This window comes from Pteropus vampyrus, unplaced genomic scaffold (assembly GCF_000151845.1).
Source record: "Pteropus vampyrus isolate Shadow unplaced genomic scaffold, Pvam_2.0 Scaffold239, whole genome shotgun sequence".
Classification (NCBI taxonomy): domain Eukaryota; kingdom Metazoa; phylum Chordata; class Mammalia; order Chiroptera; family Pteropodidae; genus Pteropus; species Pteropus vampyrus.
Window position 1 is genome coordinate 918,551 of NW_011889020.1, and position 14,854 is coordinate 933,404.

The 14,854-nt window shown below is 61.4% G+C and overlaps 2 protein-coding genes across 9 annotated transcripts in view; one reads left to right on the top strand and one right to left on the bottom strand.

The window, feature by feature from the left end:
- Nucleotides 1-7,203, bottom strand: part of STMN3 (stathmin 3) — an 11,314-nt gene extending 4,111 nt beyond the window's left edge. Inside the window, exons 1-4 of the mRNA XM_011374148.2 lie at nucleotides 7,121-7,203; nucleotides 1,878-1,973; nucleotides 1,462-1,637; nucleotides 30-221 (exon numbers count right to left, since the gene is read on the bottom strand). Of these exons, the coding sequence (XP_011372450.1) occupies nucleotides 30-221; nucleotides 1,462-1,637; nucleotides 1,878-1,973; nucleotides 7,121-7,139 (483 nt within the window). The 5' untranslated portion in view covers nucleotides 7,140-7,203. The remainder of the gene's footprint in view (nucleotides 1-29; nucleotides 222-1,461; nucleotides 1,638-1,877; nucleotides 1,974-7,120) is intronic.
- A 2,420-nt stretch (nucleotides 7,204-9,623) lies between these two features.
- The window catches only part of RTEL1 (regulator of telomere elongation helicase 1), a 31,011-nt gene continuing 25,780 nt past the window's right edge, over nucleotides 9,624-14,854 (top strand). For 6 of the 8 annotated variants that reach the window (XM_023519849.1, XM_023519851.1, XM_023519853.1 and 3 more), the window contains exons 1-6: nucleotides 9,624-9,801; nucleotides 10,514-10,768; nucleotides 11,624-11,819; nucleotides 12,114-12,207; nucleotides 12,764-12,845; nucleotides 13,078-13,138. In XM_023519849.1, the coding sequence (XP_023375617.1) occupies nucleotides 10,667-10,768; nucleotides 11,624-11,819; nucleotides 12,114-12,207; nucleotides 12,764-12,845; nucleotides 13,078-13,138 (535 nt within the window). In that variant the 5' untranslated portion in view covers nucleotides 9,624-9,801; nucleotides 10,514-10,666. The remainder of the gene's footprint in view (nucleotides 9,802-10,513; nucleotides 10,769-11,623; nucleotides 11,820-12,113; nucleotides 12,208-12,763; nucleotides 12,846-13,077; nucleotides 13,139-14,854) is intronic. The other 2 variants (XM_023519852.1, XM_011374073.2) reach the window with 1 other exon arrangement.

Below are 14,854 nucleotides of genomic sequence, written 5' to 3' on the forward strand. Positions count from 1 at the left end.
GCCCCGCCCCGCCCCGCCCGGGCCGGCACCTTTTCGCGCAGCCGCTCGCGCAGCGCCGCCAGGTGCGCCTCGCGAATCTCCTTGCTGAGCTCCATCTTGTAGTTGAGCTTCTCCTCCGCCAGGCGGCTGAAGTTGTTGTTCTCCTCCAGCGCCTTGTGCAGCACCTCGCGCTCGTGCTCGCGCCGCTCCGCCAGCTGCTTCAGCACCTGCGCCTCCTGCGTCTGCGCGAGCGGCGGGTGGGCGCGCGTGAGCGGCGGCCCGGGGTACTCGCCCTAGCCCCACAAACCCCCGCGTCCCCAGCCCGGCACCCCGCCACTCCGCGCTGCAGTTCCTGCGCCGCCCAGTGCCCGTCACCCTGCTCTCCTGCCCTCTGGACACATGACCTCGAGGAGCTCGGACCTACACTGTCGTGCGTCCGCGACGGTGATCTCGTCCAGGTTTGCGTGCACTTCCTTGGGCGTGAGCTTTGGAAGCTCTGCGTACCGCGAGACCCCTCAGCCCCGCACCCTGTCGTCCGTCATCAGCCCCCCAGCAGCCTGCTACCCGCTAGGCAAGAAAGCCCTTGTCCTCGGCTACCTGCTGTTCCCAGCCTGCGGCGCTGAGCACAATGCAGGTGCTTAGGACATGCCAAATACTGAGCTTTCTAAGGTGTTGGGGGACGTGGATGAGTCTCCAGGGCTGCTGGGGAAGGGACAAGTTGGAGCAGGGAGCCTTGGTCTTCTGGCGTCACACTATCGGCCTTGCAGACGGCGAGGCTGCCTGGTGGTCCCTGGAGGAGAGCCCAAGGCTCCCAGGGGTAATTAGCGCCCCGGGCCCCCCTCAGAAGGCTGCTGGGCCCCTCCCCTGTGCGGGTCACTGCTAACTAACTCTGCGAAGCCTGGGTCCTCAGGTCTCCCTGGGGCCTGCTCCAGCGGGGTGGAGCCACTGCCCCAGGCCTGTGGGCTCCGGCACCGGGACAGCACGCCGGAGCACACTTCTTTTTCTGTGTTTCAGTCTCAGAGGGGCCGGCGGGAGGGGAAGGGGCAGGGAGGGGTCCTGGGGCCCTCCCCACTTTTCCTGGGGTGTTCGTTCTCGGAGCTCCTAGCAGGTTTGCGTTTGCAGCCCTCAGCACGTGGAGGCCCTTCCTTCTCACTTTCTCGCCCGGGGGGAGGGGGGGGGGGAAGATGCCAGCCCAGCCTCTGACCCAAGGCCACGACCTGACCCCTCCTGGCCATGGCCAAGGGCACACCCCCACACCTGTGTCTGGTTCGTGGCTCCCTCCAGCTGGCTACCATTAAGGATGCTTCCTCCTCCCTGTCCCATCTGCTCCCTCGGGAGGAGGTCCAGGGAACCATGAGGCCTTCTTCACCCCAGGCCGGCAGCCAAGCAGGGGCCTGGAGCACCCCGCCCCTTGGGGACCAGGCCCATGGCCAGCAGGGCCTCCTGGCTGCCTTCCTGATGACAGATGGTGGGGGCCCTTACCTTCCTCCGCTCTTCAGCTGCCTCCAGCCGCTTCTGCAGCTCCTCCAGGGAGGCGTCCTTCCTTTTAGGGGGGGACGAGAGCACGGGGCTCTCCGGCGACAGGTCGGAAGGGGACTTCAGGATCACCTCAAAGCTCTGGCCAGAGGCCCTCTTGTCCAACTGCTTCACCTCCATGTCTGCAGGGCCAGATGAGATGGGGGCTTCAGGAGGGCCAGCCGTGGAGGGGGCAGCCGGGGGGCTGTTCCCATCACATATCACAACCAAGGGCTGATCAAGGGGCTGTGGCTGCTCAAGGAAGACCCCGGGCCTGAGCCCCAGACCGGCCCCTTCCCCCAAAGGCCCTCTCTCCAGAGGCCAGCCAAGCCAAGGGGTTGGAAGGGCCACCGGAGGGGAGCAAGGCACTGGCGCGCACTCACCCCCGTACTGGTAGATGGTGTTGGGGTGCGGCTGTGAGTAGAAGCAGGAGCAGATGAGTGACAGCACGGACAGCTCCTTCATCTTCTCCTTGTAGGCTGTGGGCAGAGGCAGCGTGAGCAGCCTGCGCGCCTCCGCCGTCTCCCTCCCCGGCACTCCATGTCTCTCTACGGCCCACATCCCTCCATCTCTTCCCTCCTTCCCCTCCCTCCCAGAGGCCGACTGCGCCTTTCCCTGGGCACCCCTCCCTGTGGGCCAGCTGCACCAGTCTCTCTGCTCCTGTCCCGTACTCCCCGTCCGTCTGCTTCTCTCCCCTCCTTCTTCTCGGGATTCGTCTGTCTCTTCTACATGGCCCCTTCGGTCTTTTATTCCTGCTGTATGTCTGTCTCTCCCTCACTCTGTCTGTGTTCATCCTTCTGTCTGTCTGTCTGTCTGTCACTCTCTTCGTATCTTTCTGTGTCTCTGATTCTTTGTCACTGTGCATCTTCCCGATTCCCATCTCCCCCTGCTCCTCTCCCTGGGTACAGTCCTCCCTCCTTCCTCCCTTTCTCTCTCTCAGACACTCGCCCCCTTGGTTAGACAAAATTAGTCACATGACTGGGACGGCAGGCATGGAGCGTCTGCGGGCAGCACTGTCTTGAGCTGTACACCTGGGTGAAGCCATCAAACCTTCTTATCTCTTCCTCCTCTGTTTACCCTGATAGCAGTGTGGTCACCCCATGAAACCTCAGCAAGTGGACTCACAACCACCACCCATCTAGAGCCCAAGGGAAGGGAGCTGTCCGTTCAGCACCACAGCCCTCCCTCTAGCTTTGCAGAGCAAGTTCCCACAGCCGGTGTCCTCACTGCCCAACCAGAAAAAGAGGTGAGCCTGGCCGACGAGGCCATGAGCCATGTCGGGGGAAAGGGAACTACACACTCTTAGAATAGAAATAATCGAGTTGTTCGTGGAATTCACAATGAGCCAGGCCCCAAAGTAGACACGTTGGTCCAGCGTCTCGCTAGTGCTCAACAATCTTGCAAGCCCAATACTGTCACTCAGCTGTGATGCCACTGGGCCCAGGCAGCTGGGGTGACTCTCCCAGAACTCCTTGAGCACAATTTCAGGTGGTCTGTGTTCTTTCCACCACTCTAGCAGTTCCCAGAGACTAGGAGGCTCAGAGACCCATGTGCTGCCTTTCTGGCTGGACAAGCTGTTATCAGTCTCCAGAGAGATGCTTCTGGGAGAAGGAATCTAGGGAATCTGGTTTCCAAGAAGCAGAAAGCACAGCTACCAACAGCATTCTTCCAAGGGGCATACAAGAATTTGGACAAGCACTTAGGTGGACAAGAAATTTTCTGATCAAATTTCACACAAGATAGTTTTTTAAGGAGAGCTAACGTGAAATTGCGTTGTGTAAAAACAGGACACAAGACAGAAATGATCAGACCTTGGTCTGAGGGGCAACTCCTGAGGGGCAGTGTCTTCCCACAACCAGTACAGAGAATAAGGTTATTTGATGTAAATATCCTGATGGTCCAGACTCTCCTGGAGAGAGCCCAAGAGGCCATGAAGGGAGCATGAAGAAACCCTGAGCAAACATCAGGGGGAGCCTTTAGGGTGCTTGGAGGGGAAGCGGGGCCAAAACACATCTTAGTCATCGGTTGCAGGAGGCTGGAAGGGGGGTCGAGGGAGGGCCGGGTCGGGGCATGCCTCCAAGAGGATTTCGGTCTGACTTGTCAACTTTATTTCTGTATGAGCAGAATCTATTCATGTATTACTTGTGTTGTAATTTCCAAAATGAGGCAGAGGGGTTCATCACAGCACACGTGCTGGAGTTAGAGGGCGTAGGAGCCGGCGGAGTCAGCTCACCAGGAGCAGCAGACCAGCAGACATTTGGGTGGGTGGGTGGGGCTGCAGAGGTAGCCAGCCCTCTTCTCAGAAGGGAAGGTGCAGAGGGAGCCACAGGAGGTCTGGACCAGAGGCCGTACTGGGTCCTGGGAGAGGCCAGGAAAGAGGGGGCTCTGTCTAACCCTGCCAGCACCTGCCACCCTGACAGCAGCCCCCATCCTGACGTTTCAGATGACGCTTCCTTATCACATGTCAAAGCCTCTAAGAGGGCATCCCTTACAGGCTGGGAACCGGGGCCTCACAGCTTCTCTCTTGAGCCTGACATTTTCCCAGGAGAAGGAGCTGCAGATTCATTACAGAGGAAGAACAAGTTTATGGAGAAATGCTGGTGGCTCCCTTCCGGGTGTCCCCTCAGCATGGGGTGAGGCTGGCAGTATTTCAGGAAGCACGATGGGGTGGGGGCTTGGGCAGGTGTGAGCACTGCAGGGTCAGGAGAGAGGGGAGAGCAGTGGGGGCTGGAGACTGAGGTCAGAGCTCTTGGAAGTCACGGCTGTGCCCCGGGGACAAATGTCCACCTGGGAAGTGAGGGACTGTGTCTTGCAGCTGCAAACAGGGATGCAGCTGAGCCTCTGATGGCCACAGAAGTTCCCCAGGTTGGTCTCTCAGGCGATGGCCTGTGAACAGCTTCCTTCCTTCCCAGAAGGCCTGTCCTCATGTAACCACGCAGGAGGGGGCTTGAGAGTGAGGCCTGTTCAGTGGTCTGGCTGCAGGTCGGGTGGGGGGGACTGGCCAGCAGGTGGGGCTCGGCAAACTTGGAGAGAGAGGGCAAGGAGAAGCCTGCACATGGGTCTGGAAAACAGGGCTGGACTCAGCCGCATGTAAAGCAGCTGTGTCTGTATTTTCAGAACTGGAGGGACTTAAAAGTCATGTCTCTTTGCAGAGGGGAGATATTGAGACTCAGACCCATCCAGGCCTCCCCCACAGACATAGCTCAAGCCAGGCGCGAGGCCTCACGGCCGACAGAAAGGCATAAGGTGCTGGATGAGCATGAGTTCACAAAAGAGTGTCAAGAGCTGAGTGCCTGGGAAGGACACGGGGGGTGGCCACGTCTTCCCAAGTAAGTCCAAGAACCCAGCCCCCTGAGTGACACTCCAGGGAAAGGTGGCAGGAAAGCTTTTCAGTCTGCACAGGATGGGAAAGCTACAGTCAGTCTGCAGTGGCTACAAGACCATGACAGTCAATGACTCTTCAGCCTAGTGACCAAGACCAAACGGAGCCTACCAGTGAGCGCGAGCAGACAGGCCACCACGGCACAGAAGGCTGTGGCTGCTGCAGACGGATGAGCCCCGTAGCTGGGGTTCCCTTAAACTGACGTTGGCACAATTACCGGCGCGCTCACGCGGCTACTTCCGGGCCGGGCCACCGTGCTGTCACACTTCGGTGCATGGAGAAGCCGGCAGTGAGCACAGGCTTACACACCCATGGGCAGCACTCTACGGGGGTGGCACTGGAGATGAAGCAGGAAAGCCCCATGTGACATCTGCCAGGGGGCGGTTCTCCAGCCGACAGGACAGTGTGTCTTCCAGGCGGTGACTGTGCTGGACAAACCTAATTGATTGCACTCATGGTTTCCCTTTTGACACCAATGGCAACTTGGACACCCAGAAAAATCATGAGACCAAATGTGGGTCAGCAGTGTCCCAAAGTCTGGCAAAGAAGAGAGGGCTGATGTTCGGGGGCTCTGAGGTCAGAGGGTGTTGAAGGCGAGGCTCTGGCTGTGCCCCTTCACTGCTGAATCTCTGTCTGCCTAATCCGTCAGATGGATGGCGGGAAGGAGGCCTACTGAGCAGGTTTTGCACTAAAGGGGTGAGTGAGAGAAAAGGCTGCAAAGCGCTCCCGCCAGTGGCTGCCCATTGTCCCCCCACCTGAGGCACAGGTGGTGAGCAAGGACCCACAGACCCTCCTCAGTGTGAGAGGGGCAGCACCCTGGCTCTGAAAAGAACCATCCTCAATTGCTGGAGGAGGGTCTCATTCTGCCCACAGCTGGTCCCAACATCTCTGTGAATGTCAGCGAGAGGATGAGAAGACGATGAAGCCCAGATGGACAAGACTCCCAGATAGGGCAGGGAAGGAGTGTGGTCAGTGACACACCTGGTCCCTTCCCAGACAGGTGCAGAAGTCACCTGGGGCCTGAGGGGGGGTCAAGGCGGGGCACACGTGGGTGGGCGGGGCTCTGGGGAGAATCTGGGTAGCTAAGGAGGGGACAGCAGGCCGTCAGCTCCCAGGGTGGAGGAAGGGTGGGCGAGAGCGCAGTTCCTGGGCAGAGGGGGAGACGGGGTGGAAATGGGGGGGCCGCCTGCCCCTGCTGTCCTGGCACCAAGTGCAAAGATGAAGCTGGTCCTGGGACAGTTGCGGGGAGCAGTCTGTTACTGGGCAGAGCGAGACCAAAGTCCTCACACCCAGGCTGCCTGGAAGGTCCCCATGTCAGGCATCTGCCTCACTTCCAGCACCCCACCCCTGCCCCATGCCCACCCCTCCGCCAGAGCTGGGCGCCGGCATGGACCAGAAAGGGGTGGGCCCCTGAAGGCGGTGGGTCCGAAGATCAGGAATCTGGGAAGCAGGGGAGGAAAGGGTAGACCCCCTCCATCCTGGGAACAGCAGCAGCCCCTCCCCCATCCAACCCCCCCGCTGCGCAAAGGGCGGTGGCTTTTTCAACCAGTGCTAGTGGCGCCGTGTAGCATAGGGTGGTCCCCGAGCCTGCAGAGGCAAGAGGAGGGGGCGACGGGAGATGTGAGCGCCACTCGGCCGGGTCCCTGCTCGAGTCCTTCTCCGCGTCCTCTCGCAGAACACCCGCCAGCCCTCAGGGGCTCTCCATTGGCGCAGGGCCTCCCCCGGGTCCTGGGCTGGGGCTCCCACAAAAGGTCCCACCCTTTTCCCTCCCCCGCCCCCGCCAAGGTGCGGTCGACCAGGGGCTGCGGTTGCCGGCCTCTCAGGGGACTCTGCCCATGCGCGCGAGCGCGCCCACCCCAGAGCGCGGGCCGCGCCCCGATCCTCGGAGTCACCCTGCCGCATTCGCGCCAGGCCTGATACAGCGGCACCCAAAGGGGTAATGCGTCCCTGCGCCCGACAGCCCCACCCCGGCGCTCCCCCTGGCGCGGGCCCTGCCCATCGGCCCACGCCCGCCAGGTCGGAGCCGCAATCTCCGGCCTTGGGGCTTGGGGGTCGCCCCAGCCCGGCGGCCCCGAATCCTGAATCCTGTGAACTCGGCCCCGCCGCGCCCTGCGCCCTTGCAGTGCGCGGAGTCCGAGATGGGAAAACAGTCTGCAACCGGCCCCAGCATCAAGCAAGGCCAGACAATGAGCTTCTGCTCAGACCCGCCAGCGGCCCCAGGAAGCCCGCAGCCCGGGCGCCTACCCGACACGGTGCTGGCCATGGTGCTGGCGGTGGCCGGGGCTGCGGAGGCCGGAGAGGCGCGGGCGACGGCTGGAGCTGCAATCGTTGAATGCTGCAGTGCCGGGGAGGGGAGGGAGGGAGGGAGGCGGTGCAGGGAGAAGGAGAGAGAGTGCTAGAGAGGGAGGGAGAGAGGGAGGGAGGGCGAGAGAGCGGGAGCATGCGCCAGTCTGTAGCAGGGGCTGCAGCCCTCAGAGGCAGAGGGGTGGAAGGAGGGGAGCGGGGGAGGGGAGAGACCAGCCTGGGGTCCAGGACAGAGCCCTGCATGGAGATGCCCGTCCTCTCACTGCTCACCACCTGGATGGCTGCTCCCCCAGCTTGGCTTTGTGCAGGCTTTGGAGGATGGTGGAGACAGCCCCCGCCCCAAGTTGGACCCAGCAGGAAGGGATGGCCCCACCGTGAGGGTGGGGTCGGAGAGCCTTCACTGAGGTGGCTGGCAGCTGGGAGGCACCTTCTGTGTGCCCAGGTCTGTGCTGAGGGGAAAGCGTGTCCTGGATGGTGGCATGGGGGCAGGGCTGGTCTGGAAGATCTCTGAGAGGCGTCCCAGAGGAAGAGGTGGTTCTGAAGCAGAGAAGAGGCTGAGGGGGCGTGGTGACCAAGGCCCTAGGACAAAGGCTTTGAAGATGGAGGCAAGCCCAGCTCTACGGGCCACTTGCTGTGTGACCGAGGGTGTGTTTCTGAACTCTGGGCCTCCACTTCTTGGGTGTAAGATGAGACAGATGATGGAGGACAGATGTGCAAGCTTGCCGAGTGGCTGGGTGCTCTGCCTCCCCCGCTTCTCTGGCTCAGGGTTCTGGTCGACTCCCACAAAGGGAAAGCCTGGCAGAGATGGTGGGTCCTTTCCTGTAGTGACCACCTTGCCTCACTTTGGGAAAAGGAACTCAGACAGATAAAATGTCATTCCCATTTTATGGACAGAGCCGCTGAGTCAGAGAACTGCCCACTCCACAAGCAATTCAGTGCCAGGGCCAGGAATAAAACACTGGGAAACCTTGGAAACGTGGGTTCAGAAAAGTGAAAGACAGGAACAAATTTAAGGATAGGAGTCACCCTGGAGGAGGCCCAGCAGGTGTGTATATAAACATACCTTGACGTACACACACCATGAACATGTGATGGGTTAGCATGTCTTGTGGGCCATATGGTACCTGGTCCACAGTGGGAGTCCCACAGAGTCTGTCAGAGCAGACACTCAATTCAGATTTGTTGGCTGGATCAAGATCCTCGTGCCTGCTTGGTGTGGCCTTGGCCAGCCTCGATTTCCCTGATCTCTCACTTCAGTGTCAGGTTCAGCACAATGGCACGTATGTGTTATAATTTAGAGGAGCCTGGGCAGTCCCTATGCATGATGTATGACCAGGCAGCTCATTCCTCAGCTCAGGGCTCAGTGTTCTGGCCATACCTTCCATGGGCTTCTGAAGAGATGAATGCTGTTGCTGTCACAAGATGGGGGTGAAGAAGGTGACTCCTGGCTCATACTTGCTGGCTACTCGCTCTGGGCAGCTACTGACCACCCACCCTTTGCCTCATTTCCTGACCTGTGAAGAGTAGACAATAAAATAACTAGTCTCAGAGATCGTTAGGAAGACAAACATGTCGATGCCTGTATGGATGATGGTAGGGAAGCCCATGGCTGGTGAGCGCTCAGCAGTGTGTGGCTGACAGTCTAAGACAGACGCTGTATAGTCCCCTCACCGGAACTAGTGGTGGAGGCAAATGCCAGTTTCCCCAAGCAAGATCTCACACATGATCATGGACACACATGTGGCATAAACGTGCCATCCGCGGGAAAACATCTGGACATCAAATGAGCCCGTGAGAAGCTCTGAAATCAGCGTTGCCAGCAGGCCGTCGGCCATCACTGTAGCATCCATCTCTTCCTGGTGTCTTTGGAATATGCTGGGGTGGCTTAGACAGAAACCTCCGACCCTACAGAGCTGTGCAGACCCCTGAGATCCCCTGTTGACTGCTAGCCTGTGCTAAGTGCTGGGGATTCAGAGGAGCCGGCTCCGACGAGTGGGGAACATTGACTGGAAAAGTAGCTGGACCCAGGGGACAGTAAGTAGAGGAGCTGGTGAGGCTCCTGGGAGCCAGGTCATGGCAAGGGGCAGCCATTTTAAGGAGTGTGATCGGCTCAGACTAGAGTCTTAAATAGAGCTCTGGGTGTTACAGAGAAAAGAGGGGGGACGACAGGAAACTAATTAGAGGGCTTGGGCAGTTGTCCGGGCAACCAAGGTGGCTTGGCTCAGAAAGGGGTAATGGAATGGAGACACCGAAGGAGACGACATCGAGGTAGGAGACTGGCGGGAGCCCAGGTTACTGCCCGAGGGAAGTGCGCGTCCCCGGGGCCAGGGTCAAACAAAGGGGCCGCTGCGGCCTGGGAGCCAGCGCACGCGCAGCCCGGACCCCTCGGCTGCGGCACGGTTTCCGCTGGGAACAGCGCGCCGCGGACCGGAACTGGGGGCGGGAGAGCCGCGCGCTCAGTGACGACTGCGCGCCCGAGCCCGCGAAGTCCGAACCGGCTGGCGGCGGAGGACGCGCTGCTGGTGCCGCGGCCGAGCCGGGGGCGGGATTCCTGGGGACGCCGGGTCGTGGACGGCTCCCAGCGGAGACAGCGGCCGTGAGTCGCGCAGGCCCTGGATCTGGTACTTTTACCCGGCGGCGGCTTCCGAAACGACAGCTCCCGGCTGGCCCCGCGCCACCCCGGGCCCGCTGCGCTCTGGGGCCCGTGGGCTCCGGGTGCCAGCGCCTTTTGGAGCTGGTCCGGCGGCGGGGGGTTCCTTGCGGCCGGGCCCTACCGGAAGGGCGGGCCTTCGGTGTTTACGTGAATGGGCCATGAGTCCCGGCGTCCGGGGGAAACTGAGGCCTAGAGAAGTTGAGAGACTCGCGGGGGGGCGGGGCACAAGGATTCGCATCCCAGCCCAGAGCAGGCGCACGTGATCCGTGACTGCACCTAGTCGACCACCTGGGAGAGCTGGGTGTAGCTCTGGGCCTGGGAGCAGAGGGTCGGGGGACGCAGGGGCGGGAGGCCCAGGCGGCCCAGGCGGCCCAGGCTGGGGAGGGACGCTGCTGGAATCTGCCTCTCACGCTCCGGTGGGAGGAAGTGAATTGTTCTCGCAGGTGGAGCATGTGCACCTGTGCCCGGGTCCAGCCCTTTCTGTCTCCGTGAGCCCTGCTGGAGTTGTGCGGGGCGGAAGAACAAGGCAGGGCCGATGCTGGGCGGTCGCCTCCCCGAGCTCCTTGTGATGGGGCGGCACAGGCTTGCCTTTGACTTTGCCCGTGGGAGGGGCTGCCTGAGTTGACTGATGAAGTGGCCTGGCACGAACTGTTGTCGTTGTCCTGGTTTCTATGTCGTAGGGGTTCCTGTGGAGAAGTGTCGTGTCCCAGCACCACGGCTGGCATCATTCCCCTGGAGTGGCTGAGACCCTGAGATGTTCAGAGGGGTCTTTGTCCCAGACCCACACCGCTGCGTTTCAGCCAACTTCTGTGCCCTCCCAAGAACAGGCCAGCATGCCCAAGATAACCCTGAACGGTGTGACAGTGGATTTCCCTTTCCAGCCGTACAAATGCCAAGAGGAGTACATGGCCAAGGTTCTGGAGTGTCTGCAGAAGGTAAAGCCGCAGACCATGGGCTTTGAACGTCGGGCATGGGTCAGTGTGGGTGGAGCTCCAGCAAAGAGCCGACATACTTCCACCTTCCTGTTCACTCTGCCCAGGTCCCACTGGGTCAGAGGTACCCTTCTGGACATGGGTTCAGTCAGAAATAGTGCTGATGTTAGAGGCGATAAGTAAATAAGAAAAGATAGTTTTAGGTGGTGGTTAGTGCTGGGAAGAAAAGATGTAAGGTGATAGGCTCGGAGCACCTTTGGGACTCTGAGGAGGTGGCATTTGAGCTGAGGCCAAGTGACAAGGAACAGCCATTCCTTTGAAGATGTGGAGGTCGTATTTCCACACGAGGGACAGCCGTTGCCAGCCCTCATTTGGAAAGTCTTTAGACCCCAGGAAGTGCAGGAAGGTGGCAGAGGTGCCATTCGCTGCTCTCTGCTGGGTTTCTTAGCTCTCTCTCTGGTACCCTGCTCAGGCGCCAGCCCCCGAGGGCCGAGTGCAGCGGGGCTGGTGGCTGCCGTTGCGTGCGCAGACTCCGGCAGCCGGCAGTGCAGCTTTGCGGAGTGTCCCACTCAGGCTCACGTCTGAGGGCCATCGGGTTCCATCCAGAGTGTGACAGCCTGGACACAGAATCAGACTCGATACTTAATCAGTCATCTTACTGTTTATACGAGGCTGCAAAACACTTTGCAAACCGTTTGCTAAAAAGCGCTGAATTAGCCACAGCTTTGGGTTGGAGAGCCAAGGTCATCCTGTGGAGTGATCTACGTCTCTTAGGGCTTTTGCCACCTGGTGGGCTTGTCTCAGGTGGGCTGGGTGGCCCGCTGCACCTCACCCCATGACCCTGTTCCCCCTCCTCAGAAAGTGAACGGAGTCCTGGAGAGCCCCACGGGCACAGGGAAGACCCTGTGTCTGCTGTGCACCACGCTGGCCTGGCGAGAACATCTCCGCGACGCCCTCTCTGCCCAAAAGATCGCTGAGCGGGCGCAAGGGGAGCTCTTCCCGGATCGCCCCTTGTCGTCCTGGGGAAGCGCTGCTTCAGACAGAGATGCCCCAGGTACCACTCTGGTCAGCCCCTCCTGACTCCGTGGGGGTGGAGCGGAGAGGAGCTGAGTGGGCTGTGTCATCGCTGCCATGTCATTTGTCACCATCCTGGCTGTGACCCTGGGGTCAGAGCCTTGTGGCCTGGTTAGGACACTGCAGATGCCCACTCAGCCCAGTGCCGGTAACGAATGTCGAGTGTGACGCTTTGCCACCGGAAGGGCCGAGCTAGCCAAGTTCCCCTGGGTTAGCCGTATTGAGGACACTCCCTCGTGGAGCCGTGACCGTCTTGCTCCCTGTGCCTGGACAGCCTGCTATGCGGACATTCCAAAGGTCATTTACGCCTCCAGGACGCACTCGCAGCTCACGCAGGTCATCAGCGAGCTCCGGAACACCGCCTACCGGTGGGTCAGGCAGCGCTCACGCGGGCGGTGGGGGAGGGGGTTTGGCCTCCGCGTGTGATCGTCGGTGGTGTCCTGCCTGTAGTCCACCGTGAGCACACGCTGTGCTCTGGCCGTCCCCAGTGCCCACTGTTTGTGAGGGGACAGCTTTGAGTTTCCACGCCGCTTCTGGCTGCACCCTGAGCTCCTTGCGGCGCTGTTGTGTCAGCTGTGGGGACGGGCGGGCACGGTGGCGCACATGAGGGGTGGGAGACCCTGCTCTGTGTCCAGCCGGCAGAGGTACAGTTACCCCTCCTGGGCTCCCGTGAGGGAGCACGGAGACAGCAGCGTGTCCCCTCCCTCTCACCTGCCCAGTCCCCTTGCCTGCTTTTCTGCTCACCCTGGGCTCTGTCTCAGAGAGCCCCTCCCAAGCCTGGGTCACATTCTGGCCATGGCCACCCCTCAACCTGCCGCTGAGCTATTTCTCAGTGCTCCCTGTGTGTGCCCGCACAGCCCATGCTGCTGGCTGGCACTGTGGGCTACTGCTTTCCGGTTCTTGGACCCTTGACTGTGTCCCCAGGCCGAGGGTGTGTGTGCTGGGCTCCCGGGAGCAGCTGTGCATCCACCCCGAGGTTAAGAAGCAGGAGAGCAGCCACATGCAGGTGGGCTCCTGGGCTGCCCCTGTCCTCGGCGGCACTGCTGGGCGATCCTGCTGGGCTCTCCGAGCTCCCTGAGCTCCCTGCCGTGCCCCTGGGCATGGCGGGCCACGAGCTTGGTGGGGCGGAGCTGGCAGGGGGTGGGACAGCACGGCCGGCGGCGGACCCACTAGCCAGCCCAGGGCTCTGTCCTTCCGCGGCCATCACACTAGCTGGAGCTAAGTCCTTTCTCTCCCAGATCCACCTGTGCCGCAAGAAGGTGGCAAGTCGCTCCTGTCATTTCTACAACAACGTAGAAGGTGAGGGGGCTCATGGTTGCTGCTGTTGTCAGTAGCTCAGCACGCAGCAGGTGGGGAGTAGAGCGTGTTGCCCTTGAGGGCTGAGCTCAATGGCCTCATGGCCTGCTGGCTCTTGCCCCTTGGGACTCATGCTGTTGCATCCTGCTCAGCTAGTGAGGCAGGTGCCTAGCTTGTCCCTGACTGGGGATCTGTGTTGGGTCACGTGCAGGAGAGCTCACACAGTGGGCCTGAGGCAGCCTCGCCTGCATCTGGCAACGTGGATTTGGGGGGTCCCCACCACCTCTGGTAGGAAGGGCTCCCTGGGCCTCAGCTGCTTGCAGACACCTGCTTCCGCCTGAGAGTTGAACTGGGTACCTGCCAGGCAGGGGTGCCCACATGACGAGGTGTCCGGTGAGCTTCCTGGGGTGCAGCATTCTGGGGGAGTTAGCCAGGGACGGTTCCGGAAGCTTGCACCTGGTCTCCGAGACTCTTCCACACACTTCCTCCTTTGCGGATTGTGTGGTGTGTCTCTCACTGCGACACGTCACAGCGTGGGTGTGGCTCTCTCTGAGCCTTGGATGTACTCCCAGTGACTCCTGCAGCCTTTGGCGCTGTGGCGAACAGCCTCATTCAGAGGTGGGTGACAGTGATGAGCACAGGTTCGTGACAGCAGCCGGTTGTGGTGCTGCTTGATATGCGTGACTGCAGGTGCCCATGGCCCTCGGAAATGGTCCCCTGTGTCTCTCTGCCGACTTTCCTGGGGCCGAGGTGCAGGGGCCGGCACTGGCGCCCGTGCCCTCGCCCTCGCCCCTGCCCCGCTGCTCCCCGCCGTGCCGCCGCCCCCTGTGTCGGTCGGGCACCTCGAGCCAGAGGCAATGGCAGAGCGGCCTCTGCGTGGTGTGGTCTTTGCAGTTTCCAGGCTGCAGTCAGGGCTCTGTGGCTTGGGGGTTCGGGGTTCTCTCTGCGTCCTGCGTCAGGGTTGGGACGCAGACTCTGACGCAGAGGTGACACGGGCCCCGGAGCACTCCCGAGGCATTGGTGGTCCGCAGGCTGCCGTCTCTGGGTTTGGATTGCCCGGTGTGCCAGGTCTGTGTGGGCAGAGGTCGGGACAGCGCTGCGCTCCCAGAGGCCTGAGCTGGGCGTCCTGCCTCCCGGCACAGGCGCCCAGTGCTCTGCCCTTGGAGACCGGGCGGGACTGACGGGGAGTGGGGCCGTGCAGGCTCCATGCCTCCTGCACAGCTCGGCCACTGTGGTGAGGACGGCCCAGGCTGCCAGAGCGCACTCCTCGCCCGCTGTTTGTGTGCTGTGTCCTTCTGTCTGGTGGCCCGGGGGACCCTTGGGACAGGTGTGGAGAGTACCTGGGAAGAGTCGTTTACCCATTAGGCCTCAGTGACCCGGATGAGGGTGGCCACCAGCGTCTCTGCCTGTGGCAGCTGGTCTTAGCCCCAGGCTGGAGACCGCTGACTGCCTCATTCTGTGTCCTCTGCGTCAGGCCCTTGGGTGTCGGGGTCGCCCTGGAGGCCGTTGTCCCGTTCACCGCAGCCTCGCCCCTGCAAGGGCTCTGGCGTCCAGCCTGTCACGCTCAGTGGAGCCGTCCCCCTCTGCCCCACTGTGGCGGCCTCCCCCGCCCATATCCCTGCCAGAGGGGGCGGGGTGCAGGCGCTCCATTCACTGTGCGCAAGAGCCTTTGAGCGGCACTGGGCAGGAATGCTCCCGCCCATTTCCCATGGCTCCTGT